At 35.7% G+C, this 18,309-nt stretch overlaps 1 protein-coding gene across 2 annotated transcripts in view; it reads left to right on the plus strand.

Annotated features, from left to right (window-relative positions):
• WDR70 (WD repeat domain 70) overlaps positions 1 to 18,309 on the plus strand; it is a 133,705-nt gene that overhangs the window by 91,353 nt on the left and 24,043 nt on the right. For both annotated transcript variants that reach the window (XM_017823660.1, XM_017823659.1), the window contains exons 11-13: positions 3,282 to 3,381; positions 9,613 to 9,697; positions 10,795 to 10,933. In XM_017823660.1, coding sequence (XP_017679149.1) covers positions 3,282 to 3,381; positions 9,613 to 9,697; positions 10,795 to 10,933 — 324 coding nt within the window. The remainder of the gene's footprint in view (positions 1 to 3,281; positions 3,382 to 9,612; positions 9,698 to 10,794; positions 10,934 to 18,309) is intronic.

Below are 18,309 nucleotides of genomic sequence, written 5' to 3' on the forward strand. Positions count from 1 at the left end.
TGGTCTCGCCTTCTTGAATCAGACTTTTGAATTGTGTACATTAGTTCTGTTGTTTCATGTCTTTCCAGCAAAAAGCATTCTGATAACAATTTTTTTTTTAATGATTTGTTAGCAAGATTAGACATCTGTTAAAAATATTAAGAGATCAGAGGCCAAACACATTATTTTCTTTGAAAACTGCAATGAACGTTTGCCAGTATATGTAAAAACTTCTTGTTCAACCTTCTATCATTTTTAGAGCAACCTTCAATCATTTTAGAATATTTGATTTAGTATTACAATTCAGGGTTATATTCATTTGCAGAATAATATATGGAGGGCAAGCTTGCAAGCTCAAAGTTAGGAAAACAATCTTTTTACTGGTGAACTGAGCGAATTTATTTTTAAAGACAAACAGAATTGCTGATGCAATCTTACTATCCCTTTCACGCAAGTCTTGTTTTACATGAAATCCTAAAGCATCAAAGCTGTATAGAGTTGGGCTAAATTAATTCTGTTGGTTTTGTTTTTGTGATTAAGGGGGTACGTAAGGTCAATCTTTGATATCTGTATGTTGCTGTTTTCCGTTTTCTATAGGACAGTTGAAAAAGGGTAAGAACCTGTTGAAGTACAGGTACTTCATTGAGACTGCTCCACAGTGGGTGACAGAGTCATAAAGTCATTTAGGTTAGAAAAGACCCTTAAGTTCTTCAAGTCCCACCATTAACCTTAACTCTGCCGAGTCCACCACTGTGTCCCTAAGGGCCACATCTACATGTCTTTTAAATACCTCTAGGGGTGGTGACTCAGCTACTTCCCTGAGCATCCTCTTCCAATGCTTGATCACCCTTTCAGTGAAGAATTTTTTCCTAATTTTCAATCTAAACCTTCCCTGACACAACTTTGGGCCAATTTAAGGTGAGTTGCTTAATTCCTGAAAGAGACAGTTTAGGTTTTATTAATGGATTCATAAATTCATGCTAAATAAAATCATTATCTTTGACCGTAGGAAAATAACAAAATTTCTGAACTGGTATGTAATTTGCTTATCCATAGATGTTTGGGTTTTTACTTAATTAAACATAAAAGAAAAGGCATTAGTTGGACCCCAGATCTTTTCTGTATTTTAATTTGTATCCAACACAAAACAGAAGAGAGTGTTTCAGATTGATTAAGGATGAAGTTAAAGGAAAATATCCTACAGCCTCACATTAGGTTGGACAGCAGAGTGAAAAAAATCATATTTTAATATAAGTATGTCAATGTGACATTGCCTGGAAGGGATGAGAATGTTGTGGAGCCCAAATGAAGTTCTTCCAATTCTTTTGAACTAGCTTAATACCATAATGTAATATTTCTGGCATTTTTTAAAGTGTGATTATTAACCATTTATGATGTTTTTGCAAGTGTCCATGGTATTTCTTAGACAGAAAATATATAATTTTAATTGCTTGTTAATGTTTAACAAATACTATTTGGAGAAAATCTATTTTCTGATAGCCAATTCACACTTTATCCTTTGTGTGTTACAACATATTGGAAAATTTTATGTAATTGGATGCATAAAGTATAGTTTTTATTATTTATGAACACTCCCACCAAAGACATACAGTTGTAAACGGCAGTCTGTTCATAGACTTACTCCAGGGTATGCAAAATTGGTTGGAAGTGGCAGTAATTTCAAAACAATTAGTAAGACTAAACGTAAGCCATTATATTCTATCTCCAAAATACTGTAAGAAGCATGTACTTGGTATTTGAAGTCCTCGCTTGTTTGATGAATAGTCATTTGTGGAGGGAATGCCTCATGTGACTCCTCTCAATACTTGACTAAATCTGCACATCAAAATAATATTGAAGTAGTTATTAATGTCATCACACGAATATTCTTTAGCTTTAGAACCAAATTTAGAACAAATATTCTAAACGATAAACAACATTAGCTGCTTTACTATTTTGGTTCTTTTACTTGCAAAATAGCCCATAAAAAAGAGCCCTAGTAAGGTGCGTGTCAAAAATTAGAAGATTCAGTAACTGAGTATTCCTGTGCAAGCCGAATTCAGCCTGTGTGACTGCATTTTGTGATCACATCCTCCCTTCATATTCTGTAGAACTATGTCTCTTTTAATGCATAGTTTGGATAGCAATCACTGAACAGCTGCTCAGTGTTTTATCCTCTTACTGTTTAGGGTGGCGTTATAGGGCTGACTTTCTGCATGCTGTTCAAAACCCCCTCTGAAAATATACTATTTTTCTGTTTTGCTCATCACTGCAATAAATAAAGGACTTTAAGGTCACTAATTTGTCACCTTCTCCTCTGTATGTATTGAACCTTATCTTGCAGACAGGAAGATGAGATACAGTTGTACTGGCAACCTCTAAGTCTTGAATGGTTAATTGTACAGCTATATGAATTAGTTTTTGGTTATGAAAAGAGGGTAAGTGAGGAGCATAGTTACCTAGATGTAAGGAATCAACCTGTCACAAATTCCTTTATCTCTCTTTCTTTCTTTTCCCTTTTCTTCCATTTTCCCTTCTTCTGTATGAAAGATTTCTTGGTATCTTAGCTGAGAGCTTTGTTTTTGGTTGGGAAGTAGGCAAGCTTGATTTTACAAGAGTGTTAAGATTTAATTTGAGGTTCCTCCCTTTTTAATAGAATTTTTAGGTATTTTACCAAATAATGACTTAATGAATAAGAATAAAATGTTAACCTGAAAGCAATTTCAACCTTTCTCTAGAATTATCATCAAAATAGAAATAATTAAAATAAAATATACATCATTCCCAAACTAGAATTTTATTGCAGCTAAATGGAACACAAATTTAAAAATATCTGAACTTTGTTCTATTGTGTAAGCCATTAAGTTTGTCAGGGATTAAATTTGGGAAAAGTGAATTCCTCCAGTCCTTCTTTAAAGTCCTTTGGAAAGTATGTATATTGTATTTTGGTAGTTTTTGTAACTACAGGCCTGCTTAGGGGAGTGTTGAGAACTGTCTTCAAATGTATTTTTATCTTAACCAGGCATAACTACTTTTTATTCAGTGCTGGTGGGAGCACTAAGTGTGTACTGTATAATTAAACCTATGAAAAAGTTAAATTTTGCATTCAAGGCCTTATTGTGAGAGCCTATTCTGAAACATGTGTGATGTTTTTAAAAGGCTGTTGAAATTTAGCTTCTAAAAATGCTGTTTAAATTTAGGAATAGCATCAGAGTCACAAAATGCTATAAAATATTTGTCCCACTTTGAAACATTTTGTTTGTAATGTCTATTTTGTAATGTTTTGTTTGTTTGACAAACAGGTACATACGAAGTTCCACTGCAGGCAAGCCCATGCTTCAGGCACTGACACTTCATGCTTGACGTTTTCCTATGATGGGACTGTCCTTGCCAGCCGAGGAGGTAGGTGATTGAAAGAACCCTATGATATGTTGAATGTAAGACAGTTTTAACTTTGGTAAGTTGAAATTGTTCATTAAACAAACCATATAAATTGAATCATTGTTAAATGTAATTGCTTATGATGGAGATAAGGTAGTGAAATGAGACACTAGTGATTCAAACCTGAAGTATTTCACAATTTACTGCTTTTATTTGATATACCATACAATACTGTGTTCCTGTATGTGCATTTTACAGCATTTAAGAAATATTTTAAGAGAACTATGCTGATTATATTACGCAGTTCCTGATCTGTCTTCTTGTCTAGCATTAATAATACACCAAAAGGAAATTAATAGCTGAATTATAAATAAAACAAGTCCAGTTTTATTGCTTAGCTGTTTCTGGGAAGATTACTACCTCTCGATAACTGTCTCTCTGTTCTGGATTTATTAATTCCTCATACAGCTTTCTTAGGCAGTGTCCTTTTCTGTCCTAATTGGAATTTTTATCTAATCTATATTAGAAACATCAAAAGTTTATGACTGGAATTGACTGGCCAAGATGTACTTGAATGGCAGAAAAATCTGAAATATCCACAGGACTGGGAAAAAGGTCTTGTGTTCTAAACTTCAGATGAATTTTTTATAAATGGGTCTTGTATAACAGAACAAGTCTTGAGAAGGCAAAGATGTATTTGAGGAATCATTCACTTCATTATTGGGATAGGACGTTGTCTGTTGAAAACAACAGTGTTTCGTGCAGAGATTTGTCTACCCAGTATTTTGCAGGCAGGTGCAAGCATACCATCCAAGCTGTTTGGATGGAAACTAGCTGTAACCAGAAGCTCTGTGTATGCGTTAGCATTGCCCCAAGGCCAAATAAACAGGCCTAGGGAGAGGCAGTATGCATTAATGTCGGCTGACATTGTGCCTAACATATGCATGGGACATCTGGTCAGTATGGGACATAGACAGAATGAGATTACCTATACAAAGTACAAGGATAGAGGTATTCATAGATGGCAAAACCTGTGAAGCAGGGGGTGTGATTCCTAGCCAAGGGCTGTATCTTGCAATTGCTTTGTGTCCTCCCTGTCCCCCTGTCCTTGATGGGTAGAGTGGCACAAGTGCATATGGGTACAGTGAAATGCAACTGCTATTGATGCTGCCTCACTGACTCTTTATCTTGCTGCATTTCAAAGATTCCAAACGTTATGTTTCCCAGAAAACATCTTTCAGAGTAAGCTGATGGTAGTCTTGTCCTTGATGGCCCTAGGCTTACCGACACTAATGGCACTTGGATTGTTTCCTAATTGTAGTTCAGGCTCCTGAATCCAGAGCTCTACTGCCACTCTGCCCATCATGAATGGGTTCTAAGTGGTTGAGGTAATAGCTCTCAACTTTGCTTGTCCTTACTGAACCAGACTCTTACTGTGTGTGAACTTTCTCCTGCTGGGAGAGCAAGTGAACTGTGTGTCTTTCTGTTCTGCACTAAGTAAAATGCTGCTTCTGTCTGCTAGTGGTGTTGTCCTCAAAAAATTCACGTAGAGTATGAGATTTAAGGATAAACCTCAGTGTGCTTTTAAATACAAGAGCAAACAAGGTTAATGCTTATGTGAGAAGTATTCACTAGTGGTTGAAACATCCATTTATGTAAATTCTCTTCTGTTTCACATTTATGAATGTCGATCACATAAAATGACCTTTGCTTATTTTTATTGCATGTGGCACTTTTGGTTGCCTGCTCTTCCTCATCTGTCTCCAGTTTTTGTGTCATGTTAAACAGACTTTCATTTACTTATGTTTTATCTATCACACTCTGCTCTAAGCTGTATAAAATGCTGATTGATTGTTTGCAGAATGTAGGACTGCAGAGAAATTTGGCCACTCAGTGTGAATAAAAGTGCTACCTTTGTCTAGCATATTCAAAAAAAAAAAGAAAAAGCTCTGTGTGCACTGTGCTAGGGAATAGGGAGGATTCATACCTTATTTTGACTTGTTTGGTTAGGGCTCTAATATGAGTATTGCTTTGGATCTGTACCAACGAAAGCAGATGTGGATTTAGCATTCATAGATTAACACACCTGCCAAGTGCTGAGGATCAAAGAGAGGGATAGTTGTTTGGGGCATGGGAACTTTCATTGAAAGCCTGATGGGCTTTCCTGCATCTGATGTAGATTCTGTGTTGGATATGAGAGAGCTGAGGCATGGCTCAGCTGCAGGCACAAGGGAAAAGGAAAACCTAAGGAGCTGCTTATGAAAGTTTCCAGTCTTATTCTTGTTGGGTATTAGGTAGTAATTTGACAGAAACTTAAGAAAGTGATATTTTTGCATGCTTGAAACCATGAACAATCATGTTTGTAGAACATTTTCTTTGTTTAGCAGGGAAAAAGATAAGCAGTAGGACTGGACTTGGGGACCTATTGTAAAAATATTGAATATAAAAAAACTTTTCTTGACTGCTGATATGTCTGGGAGTTAGTTTTTGTCATAATATGAAACAATGATTTCCTTAATTCCATGAATCTCATGACAGCTTTTAGTTTGGTGGTTCATCTGTTCTCTGTGTTACAGACCCTGTGTGGACTCACTGTCATCTTAACCAGTAAATTTATATAGGGAAAATAAATTCAAAGCTGCTAGACCCGAGCAAAAAATATTCACATCAAAGCCATCAGATAGCTTATGTAGATATATGCTTTCATCTGAGCTCAAAAAAAATGTTTTGGTGTTTCCTTTGGATATTTTTGTTTGGTTTTGGGTTTGTTTCTGGTTTGGATTTTTTTTTTAAAAATATTTAGTTGTATTTCTCTTTTCACAGCGTATTTGAGGAAAAATAAGATATTTCATTTTGCAGTTGGATTAAAAAGTAGAAACACCTTGAATACAGTTTCCTCAAGGATTACACAGCAGCATATATAGTGACTTTCTATTTTGTGTAGAGGAATAATATATTGCTCTTTATAGTAAATGCAGACATTAGCATTTTAAAAATCAAATGGGTTTATGTCAAGTAATCTGAGCACTGTTCATGCCAACAATGCCAAAAATGCATTAATTAGCTTTAATATTTCAATATTAACTATTTACAACACTTGGAGCTGAAATGGCTTTCTCAAAGTCTTCCAGTATCCTCCTCTTCCATATGTTTAGAGAAGATAGTGTACTTTAATTAATCTGACCAGGCTGGTATGGATGGAGGTGATGGTGAGAGCTGTTGCAAATATACGTGCAAATGCCTTGATTTGTGACTTTTCTGCCCCGAGACCTTTGGCTGTGGTCCCAATGTTTGGTGCCTCCAAAGGTCATTCTTCAGTTGTTGCAGCTCCTCCTGTAGAACCAGTGCAGAATGCAGAAGCACATACCTTGTTCTGTAAGGTATGTGTAAGGTACCTCTCTCCACATAAGCCTTCACAGAAAGGCTCATAGTTTATAAACATATTCTGGTGCCCTCTCACACATACCCCTTCTTGTTATGCTGTGTATTTCCTATTCTTTTTTAAATTCCCATTTCCTATGTTTCTTTGCTTTCCTCAGTGATCTCTGAACACCTGCTATCCTTGATTTGCTTTCATTGCAGGGCTCCCCCTTTTAGTGTTGCTGACTGTAAGCTTTTGAGTTTCTGGCAGTGCTTTTTTTTCTTTTGTGCCCATTCACATTCATGTGCTTGTCTTCCAACTCATCATTTTCTGAAAAGAGAACTAAAAATCAGATAAAATCTTCCTAGTATCAGTGCGTTGGTCTTATTTTGACTAAAAGGCATTTGCTAAATGTCTATCTTGGCTCACCAAAGACTGTTTTTCTAGGACCTAATTGTTACCTCTTGATAAATCCAGTGCTCAATACCATTGGCATAATGGTGTCTGACCTGATTGTGTCAGACTTAAACCTGTTTATTGGTATCCTTTTTATTAAAATGGCAAAAAATAGAGTTTGAAATGCTACTAAAAAGACTATAAAAGCTTTAAGTAATCCTACCAGGCTTCAGACAAGTCTACCATCAAGAAAAAAATAGTAGACTATTTTGAATGCTTCATACTGAACTGCACAACTTCTGTTTATGTGTTTTTGTTTAAGGATAACTAGGTTTTTTTCATTTATAGAGTAATTAAAAACAGAACAGTAGTGCTACAGCTCTAGTAAAGAAGCCTCTTAGGCATCAATAGTAGAATGCTACTGGAAAAAATCCTTAGTATTGAGGAAAGTTAATACTCTGTTATCTTTGTGACAGTGATTTCAACTCTAAACGCAAATTAGATTCAGTAATCAATCACATTTGCACACAGAAAATTTTCATTAGGAAAAGCAAATTAGGAACAGTGAATTTGGGCAAATTCTAAATGATGATAAGAGTTTCACAGCATTAGCCAAGTATTTCTACTAGCATTTCTCCCTTTCCAAATACTTAATTATCTATTTCTGCACAGTCAAAGACAGTGTTGACTTGAAAACAACCACAGCTTTGAGTCCTGCTAGAGTCTTCTAATGTTTTTAACTAGCCCATTAGTTCTTCTAGTTAGCAAGAGAGCTATAGCTACTACGTCTGACTGCATCTCTCCTGCTAAAGCCTGGGAGGACTACAGCTTGAAGATCATGTCAAGGCTCATTCCACTGGAAACAGAACAACCTTGGCTGCTAGCTGTAGATCTATCCCTGTCCAGGAGATTTGCAAAATGGCCAAATGGTGTCCTTTGCATACGTTTATAAAGTGCTGCTGCTTTAGATGTAACATCTCGGTAATAAGTGTTTTTTTGTTGAGGGGGGAGGGAGAAGGGAGGGCTTATTTTACAAGACCAAAAGCTTTGAAATGCTTGGGATGGAGTCTACTGAGAAACAATAATAAAACAGATATTCCCAAAATAGGGACTCAACATTTTTCTCTTTTGTCATTTTTTAGCTTCTACTCTGCTCTAGACATCATTTATTTAAGTTGTCCACTTTTTAAAAATATTTTGTAGTAAGGAGTTATCCTAGTCTTTAATATAAACATACATGATGTATGAGGCCACACATTACTGCTTTCCCTGTAAAGGGCACTGCTGGCCTTGATTTCTTTTGTTACAGCATGTTACTTTTTTAAAAAAAATTTTATTTCCAAGGCCTCCTTTGAGCTCCTGAGCTTAAAGTCTATGAGTCCATAAAATACTTGTAGACAACCAGATTACTTCCCTGCAAGATTTGTGCTTTGGAAGGAAGCAGGTCTTGCCTCCTTTTCCTCCTAGGTTAGAAAGATTTTGTAACTTTTAGTCTAGAATAATTCTCTGGGTATTTTTAAAGATAATTGTTGTTTTAATGTCCTTCTTTTCACCCTTGAAAGTGCTGAGGCACTAATGTCAAATGCTAGGAGATGTCTAGGTGCTTCAAAGCTCAAAGTCTGTAGGTTGTCGCACACTGGAAAGATGTATCTGAGAAGAATAATCAGCAGAGATGTAGATCCCTCTGAGAATAACTAACTAATCTCTTTTCTTCCCCCTGTTCTCACTTTGTTAACATGTCATAACTTTTCAAAAAGGGATAAACAGCCTAACTTTTACTGGCCTACAAGCACAGCATGTTTATCAAACACAGATGAGAATTGCTATAAATGTCTTGCTGTAACCTCCATCTTAGCTTTTATGGTTAAAGGTCATGTGGTGAAAAGGTTTCATTAAAGCAAGTGTGGTTTCACTTGCTTCCCTTCACCCCAAGGATTTCTGACTGATGCCAGGGCCTCTTCACCATCCTGAGATAGCAGTTTGTTGCTGTTTGCCTGCTAAAGAAGGAGGAAGACTACATGAGCTCTCCATCCTTCCTGATCGCTTTTTCAGGACAGGTAGAAGCCAAACAAATAAAACTTGTTTAGTTTTTGATCTGTGCCATTCATGGCAACATTTTAATTTCTTTTGCTATATTGAAAGTTAAATTTGTTCCTAGTAGCAAAGCACCAGTGCTCGCAAACACAGGATAAACTAGTGACTGGGGAACTTGATTCCACTGTGGACAGTGATTCTTAGTAGGAGGGATTACTGTGATGGAGTTAAGCCTATGAGAAGAAGTTTCTGATATACTAGAGTGTAGCACTTTGAACTTCTTATCCTTGTACTGTAATAGTCATTTAGGGACAAAAATCTTCCAAACCATTCCCATTTAGAATGCTTCTATTCTATCATTCTGTTCTCTTTCTGTCTGAATTAGAGGACGAAATTTTCTGACATGCCTAATTCTTGACTTTAATTCTTTATTGCTAAACTTTGTCTCTTTTGTTTCATAGGAGATGATACCTTGAAGATATGGGATATTAGACAATTTAAAAAGCCTCTTAATTCAGCGGATGGCCTGCCCAGCTTCTTTCCAATGTAAGTACTCTAATTTATTCCAACTAGTAGAAATAGCAATATTTTTGCTGAATGGGGTTCTACTGGAGTTCTCAGTTGCCAGTAGGTGCAGAACTGTGCAGAAAGGACTGCACAGGGAGAACTGTGCAGTGTCAGTTCTTGGCTATTTTAGATTCCCATTGCTTTAGAAGCTCTTACCATTTTTGTGGTATTGCATAGCTAACTTTGCTTGTTTTATACCATTTTTCAGTCTAATATGTCTTATGTGTTATTAGATTAGCGACTTTTTAGGAGGAGGCCCATTCGTTGCCTTATGTTTGTGTAATGAGATATAGGTGTACACCTCATTCTTATTTAGTCTATGATTAATAAAAAAGAGCTGGATGAAAAAGTAGACATAACATGAAGGTACCTGGTATGAATTCAGGTTATGGTGTCAGAAGTGCTGATGGCTGTGTTCTTTGGTACTAAAATACTGAATTTAACTGCATAGTGCTAAGTATTGCTTTTAATATTTTTATTGGTATGACTTGCATTTCTATAGCTGTAACACAGCCAAATCCAACCCTCAGGACAGTTTATAATTTTAAAATAAGATCTTAAAAAGGCAAGCAATGGGCAGCCCAGTCTTGACTGCAATTTGTAACAGAGTGGAAAAGTAAATGACAAACATTTTTGACCAATGTATAAACATACCACCTTGCATCACTGAAGAATGTATCATCAGCAAAAACAGATTTCATGTCTTGATAAGTTTTCTTATTTAATGATGATAACCAGATTTGAAAGTACTTTTTTGTTTGTTTGTTTCTCATGTTGAAAAGCTTACAAGACTTTTGAGTGGAGGAGAATTTTGTTGGGAGGTGGATTTTTATTGAATCTGCCAGTTTTGCCCATCTTGTGCACAGCTGTAATAGCAATTGTAATAGATAACTATAACTGATAATTATAACAATAGATATCTGATAACTATAGTAATAGATGACAGCTGACAAAAGATTACTTTAAAGTCTTGTCTTGAAAGGATTAACAAATAGAAAGGATTGCTCTTAAGGAATGCAATTTTTATATAAGTTCTCTGTATGTTAATTATATGTTTGTGATGTTTTCTTCAACAGGACAGACTGTTGTTTCAGCCCAGATGATAAAATACTTGTCACAGGCACCTCTGTTAAGAAAGGTGGTGGCAGTGGGAAGCTCTTTTTCTTTTATCGTGAAACATTCCAGAAGTTGTATGAGATAGAAGTTACAGATGCAGTATGTATTTTAGTTTTCTTTTGTCATCTATTCAAAATATGAAATGAAATCATATTCATATGCTTTTTTTTCCTCTCATACAGGTAATTATCTACTAACACTCTTGTCATTTTCCTATTCCATGAGTAAGAGATAGGGCTAGTCTAAACTAAATAGGTGCTATTCTTGTTTCAATTAAAAAAAAAGGAAATCCTAGGACAAGGTGTTTTAGCAATAGGACTTCCCTGCTTTGGTATTACCATTGTGTTTCTCAGGGATTTCTGTGAACCCTTCTAAATCTGTAAAGTGAGGCACGAATCCTAAAATACTTAGATGTTTTTGTTGTTTACTCCTCCAGTTATCATGATGAGGGGGCCTCTGGTGGTCTAGTGGTTAGGGTGCAGCGCTCTCACCGCTGCGACCCAGGTTCGATTCCCAGCCCCCTGGGCAGATGGAGCTCGTCAGCCCTGTAAGGCAATCCATCTAAGAGAAGGTCACTCTAAACAAACCTACGTCCTGGGGACCTCACTGCCACTGTCCAAGCTTGCTCGGCCCCGGCAGATGAACCTCAGGATTAAAGGGTGGGCTCAGTTCAGCGCACGCTGTGTCTCACCTAAAAAATCCACTGCGCAGGCTCGAAGGGTTAATGACCTTTCCCAAATCTTCGCTCGCGAAGACTGGCCATTATTATTATCATGATGAAATACCTTAATGTGACAAAACTCCTACTTGTCCCTGAAACTAGATTTGTGGTTACTATAGAATGTATTTCAGTGAACTCTAGCTTGTGTAATTGCAACAATTTAATGATGAAAGGAAGGTATCATTGGGAATCTCTCCATAAAAAATACCATTCTCACCAGTAATGTAAAACCCTAAAGTTGTGGATCTGTAATACAGAGGGGTCTGTGTATGGCTTGAACTATCTATTCCCTTGTACAGAAGGGAAAAGCTTAACACCATAGTTGAAAAGAGGTCCTTTCACTTGTACGATGTACACAAGAAAGCTTATAGATTATAAGGAACAGGAGTGGCAGAAATTAAAACAGAATTGCCGCTGATAAGTATGGCAACATATGCTTGCATTCCATTAGTTGTTGCAGTCTGTGAGATTAGCAACTTTGTCACTTTGTTTCAAGATATTGTTTTGTCTTGCACTTTTTTTAACCCAGCACAGTAGTCTTTTCTAGCACAGGAGGCCGAACCTCCTTGTGGTGGGGAGCATTTATACAAAATCTACATTTGTATTTCCTTTTCTTTTCAAATCCCATTTTCTCCTTTAGTTCATCCTAAAGCAAAATCTGGTTATGGATGGATTTGTTATACCTATAATTTCCATGGCAGTAGTCTTGCAAATTAAAAATGCAGAATTCTTATCAAAGCAGAAAACATGTTTGTTTGTTTGTTTTTTTTTTGTGGAGGGGGAAAAAAAGTCTCTGTTTTTATTTTAAACATTAATCTAAATACAGGGGGTTTTATACACCATTGAAAGTTTTATTTAGTACTAAAGAATTTCTCCAAAAGTAGCATAAATTGGGTTTTGAATTTTTCTCCTATGGAACATACTGAACCTCAATTTAACACATGAGAATTTCTAGGGGATTTTTATTTTCTGATACAAGTTTTATAAGCAAGTGTTTATAACCTTTTTCTGAGAGAAAATGAGTGCCTCAGTGTCTCCTCTGAAACTTCATGACTGAGAAAAGGCTGAAGTGCAAGAAGTCGGCTTTTGTAGATCTTCTGTCCTTGGGCACAGGCAACAAAATAATTTAATAATTCTATTCACAATGAATTTGAACTCCTTAGAGCTGAGTGTCTGGAGGTGTTCATGATGGCATCTCCTTTTAGTGATGGTCAAGTCGGCAACAGTGTATGGAAACTTCACTTGAGCATTAAGACTGCAAGAATTGAGGAGCTTTTCAGTGATAGATCCTGAATCTCCAAAAGAACTTAGTGAGAATAGTGAGAGATACTGGTCACCAACCTGCATGTTTTAATTTGCTAACTTTGGCTTCTAATTCTCAAAATTAGAGGGTCTGTTTACCTGCTGAGATAGGTAGTGCTACAGGAGAGTCAAGTAAAGAATCTTTTTTTATCAGTTTTTCTAAGAATTGAGACATAAATTTTTATTCTTTGCTTCAAAATGCAGGAGAGACATGGAATTGAGACCCAACAGTAGGAAACTGTCAATAAACAACTTCACTGGGACCACTCACATAGTAAAATTTTAAGTATGTGTACAAATCTCAGCAGGTTCATAATTTTATGCTATAAATTTATATGGGTACTGATATTTATATGGTACTTTTTAAGACTGTAGTAAATTACTTCAGTCTACAGAGGTTTAGTGCTGCTGGTTTTCTTCATTTGTGGTTATAAAATTTAAGGCTGTCATTCTTCTGCTTTGCATATAATGGAAATGAAAATAGTCAAAATAATAATGGTGAAGAATTGAGACTTATAAATACTGCTCTTATCACATAATTTTCAGTGAGTCAGCACTAATAATATCTGTACAATCAGTCTGTCTAGCTTACAGATTAAATAGTACACATCTAAGAAAAACAAAATTAAGCATATCAATCTGAGTCTAAAAGAAGAAAAATTAATATAAGTGGTGTTACAAAATAGAAGCAGTATATTTTTTCAAGATCTTTCTACTGTTTGTATCTTTTGGCTTTTTCATTAGTGTTCATTTCTTGTTCTCAAATTGCTGAGTTTGATGAAATATAAACGCAAAAAGCAAATGAATTTTCAAGAAGCTGGCTTTTATGTTTTGTTAGCAGTAAACGCTGTTTGTTGGAAAGATCATTGGACTGTAAATTGGTAGATTAATATCTTTTGTGTAGTTTATCAAAGCATTTTTTCAGCAGTGCAGTAATTACTTGCTTTCTATGGACTATTTGCCTAGTTTTCATTTTTTCTTTTTACTCTCAAAAATGCAGATAGCATTTAGCATTAGTGTAATTAAAGATGAATGGATAATGTTATCTCAGACTTCAGTTTGTTTTCTGCAACTAAGTTACATGCTTCTTTACATTTTACATGTTATCTAGTGCTGAAATATATAGTTTTAATCTTTCTATTTTGGGCTTTTTTAGGCGTTGCAGAAATGAAGTTATGCTATGCTGATACATGTAGTAAAAAGCACAAATATACCAGAATCTCTCTCTCCAAAGAGCTTAATCTGCTCTCATTCCTCATGAAAATAATTTCAATGATTTCACTTGGATTTCATCCAAATTGTTAAAGAAAAAAGGCATATTTAGTAATTTATTTCAAGTATAAAATAAAAATAATAATACTTTTTGAAGGCATTTGTATACCAGTTTAGTGGTAGAATGTATATAATGTAGAGTAATGTGTATAAGGTATAGAATGTATATAATCAGAGTAACAGAAAATCTACTCTGAAGAGAAAACATTTATGTGTTACTTTTTTAATTTCACAAGGATTTTTTTAAAAGGAAATGCCAGTAAGCTTAGAAAATTGAAAAACAGTATAGAGCAGTAAACATTATCTTCAACCTCCTTGGTAAATAGCCAGTGAAATTGGCCTGTGAGTGAACCTAGTGGGTAATGAGAAAATATTTAATGGGAATGTTTGACCAAAGCTGTGTCTGGCATTCCTTTCCATCATACCACACAAACCTTTTTTCACCTTTTCTTTCAAGTTTTCATGGGAAAATCCATTACTGTTTCAGAGCTGCTGGAGTGAAACCTTGTGGTTTTACTAATGGACTAACAGTCTGATTAGCCTCTGCTGATGTTCCTGAGTACAGAATATTAATTTGATTTTCTTCCCTTGTAATAGTTTTTTTTTTCTTAGCCATAATCCTGTGACTAAACAACTATGTTGTCATGTCAATTACTGAATGCCATCCCACCTCATAGGCATTGGGACTTCTGTAGAATTCAAGCTTCTTAGATAAATAGCAATACTTCTTGAAGCAAAACTGAGGAAATGTCAGAAGAGGTGCAGACCATGGGCTCTGTCTCTGGCCAGTAGAAGGAGGTGTGAATAGGGCAAACACAGAATGGTGCTTCTCTGACCATCTTTTCTGCCTCCGATGATTGTCTTAGAGATACCTTAATGCAGATGTAAGAATTTTATTGTTCATAGCACTCAATGGATTTTTCTTCCGTGAGTTTATCAAGGAGAGAAATCACCCGTGGTGCAGGTTACTGGCAAGGTCATTTACTGACTGCAGATTAGATCAAAATTAGATCAGGGGTGGGAGCTCCTGCCTCTCCCACTCATAAAGAACCTGATGGTCTGCATGCAGTACCTCAGCCTTACTCTGGCTCAATATGTACAGGAGCACTGGAAAATTATAAGGGCTTTGTACTGTGACAGTGGTTATATATACTAAAGAGTACAGAATTCCTCTCTTTTTAACTGAACTTAAAAAAATCCTATTATGCATGTGCAGCTTTTTCATAGTTTTTCTGTCTCTTTTCCTTCTGTCTTGACAGTATTATCTGTGAATGGTTCTTCTGCTCTCACCTCAAATGTTCACAGTGAAATACTTATATTAAACTTTCTCAATTTGAGCATTAGAGGCTTATTTAATCTGATATATTTAAAATTGCATGCAGAATGTTTCCTTACTTCATTTACATGGATGAGAGACTTAAATAGATGTAAGGAAATAATACTGCCAGAACATGGGGGTACAAAGTTTATGTCCGGAAACTCAGAGGCCATCTCCCTTCCTTTTCCTCAGGTAGTTTATGAGAGGTAGGAAGACCTGTAGCTACTTCAGAATGAGGTCTCATCTTTGGGATATCTGTAACTGCCCACTGGAAAGGAAGAGAGGTTTCGTTACCAGATGAAAGTCAGAGAGACTTTACTCCTAAGTCTTGGTTGGGTTATGCAAGTATGAGATCTTCATGGGAACCAGTTAAAAATACCTAGTGTATGGGAAAAAGAATTGGGTACACAACATTTCCCCCAATGTCAGTTTAATTTAAAATAGCTGTGGATAGGCACTCGAATCACTCTCACATGTCTGTCATTCATTTGGTTAGTTCCAAAAGATCACCCAGTAGTTATCCTTATTACAGACAAGATTGATCTTGGCAGCAGTAGAGCAGTCATTTTCCCCATATGGAAAGGAGAAGTATTACACCCTGTTACTGCCAAGCAAGAGTGGGCACTGAAAAAGAAAAACAAAACCAAAAACTTGTATGGTTACAGAAATTACTGATTTTTAATGAAAATTTAAGTAATAATTTAATTTAAAAGTAACCCAGGATGATAAGAATCTGTACATTATGAGATGTGCAAATTTTTAAAATAGATAAGCAAGAATCCAGAAACATGGATCTGTGGTTGTTTTGGGAATCCTATTTCTGTTTGGAGGATTTTTCAATATTTTCTTAGTTTCTCAAATATAAGCAAAAGTTAAATTATCAAATACTTCTGAAAATACCTCTAAGGGATATTTCAGGAAGGTCTTCTGAGAAGAAGCTATAAATAAAGCTTCATTTTAGATGAAAGAGTAAAAAGGAAAGAAAGAATAAGGAATATGAACCTTCCATCATCCTTTATGCACATTTGATATAGCATTGCAGTATTTCTTTCCTTGACCTCAAACAATTTCATTTACTGTTTATAAGGTGCAGTAATATTGTAAAGGGCTTTTCCACTGTGGCTCATTTCACTAAGATTTAAAGCTTTTGAATTTAAGAAAAATAAATTCTTTTAACTTCTGGAAGAGATCATTCTGCTACTTCTGGGGTTTTTTTTTAGAGCCATTTGTTTTATTTAAAAGGAAAATCTGTATTTTCCACAATAAGGAATTAAATATGATATTTAAGGTCCAGTAAATGTTTGTGTTTATTAAAGTAAGAAAAAAATAAATCTAGTATAAGAGGTGAATCACAAGAATATGGTTTCTTCTACAGTGAGGTAAGTCGTCAATTTTTATTCTCTACTTCATGTATGTGACAACAATGTGGTCCTTCCCTTCATGTATCCTGGAGCAGCATGTACTTTGTTTTAGGGGAGCTGTCACTAGAGGTTTGAGGTATGCAAGAGTAATAAACTGTGAGGGGTTTGTCCCTGTAACAGGGAGTGGGGGTGTGTGTGAAAGTTGTCTGCCTTAGTTTTGTGATATATGGTGATGAAAGTGTGGCTGTAATTTTAACAGACCAGGTGCTTGAAAATGCCCTGCATTGCACTTTCAAGGAAAATAGATTTCCACCTTGATTAAGTTAGTTTTTTAAGTTTATCAAAAGAGGAAAGTATTGTTGGGTGGCTCAGTGCACGTCTAAGAATATATTTTATAACTGTACTTTGAAAGATAAATGATACAGCATTATTATCTAAATCTTCTGTATTGAGATTCTGCTTTAAATTATTGGCCTCTGAAAATGATTTTAGGGTATTTTTGGTTTCTACATAGAAAATTGTAAATTTTATCCATTTCTGGTCCCTTTTCTATTGAATATTTCCACACATTCTCTAAGTCATGTTTCACAAGGGAAAAACATTAGTGTTCTTTCCTCCACTACTGTATTCTCATGAGTATTTTAAATCTAATGATAGCAAGTCACTGCATTGTAGATAGTCCCTAACCTCCCACCTTATTTATTGTAGTTGGCTCTTTTCCTTGGAAGAGCTCCAGGGAAATCTCAAACCTGAAGATTTTTGCAATTGGGGTTTACAGCAGATTTTAAATATAATATTAGTATATTTTCATTGTGAGCAGCCTTTTTCTAAATCAGACCATGCATAGTATCAAAATATAAGCGTATAAGTGTTAACCATATGCCTGAAAGAAAGAAATAGGATGGAAGCAAACTGGTCACATTTGTTTTTCAGCGAGGCAGACATTTGGAAAAGGCATACTTCTAGATCTGGGTTGGGAGGTTTTTTTGTTGTTTTTGTTTTGGGGTTTGTTTGGGGGTTTTGTTGTTGTTGTTATTGTTTTTTATTAAAAATACAGCAGTTTTGTAAGAGTTACACAGTTTTATTCTCCCCCTCTTCTGGTGCTTCTGGGACGCAGACCAGCCTCTTCCAGAGAAAGCAGCATGGCAAGAAAGTTGAATGCTTTTGTATCTCTGCTGTGCTCTAAGACACTATTGAGAAGAGGTTACAGATTGAGAAGAGAATGTGCAGTGGGAATTAATCTTATCTCTGAGCAGCATTGTCTTTCTGTGATCCTTAAGGCAGAACTTCTGTACCTCTTGGAGGGTAACAAACAGATAGATATCTATCAAGGTAACTGCAGGAGGAAAGAAGTATCTATATAGCTAACTTTATTGGTGGATTTTACTGTCCATTCTGCATTTCAACCATCCTTTTCAATGATCTTTGATTATTGTGTAGAAATGGTAGTGTAGTATTTCTGCAGGTAAGGCTGCCCTTAGCTTCAGATTAGAATAAATTC

Source organism: Lepidothrix coronata, unplaced genomic scaffold, assembly GCF_001604755.1.
Source record: "Lepidothrix coronata isolate B3197 unplaced genomic scaffold, Lepidothrix_coronata-1.0 Scaffold104, whole genome shotgun sequence".
Classification (NCBI taxonomy): Eukaryota; Metazoa; Chordata; class Aves; order Passeriformes; family Pipridae; genus Lepidothrix; species Lepidothrix coronata.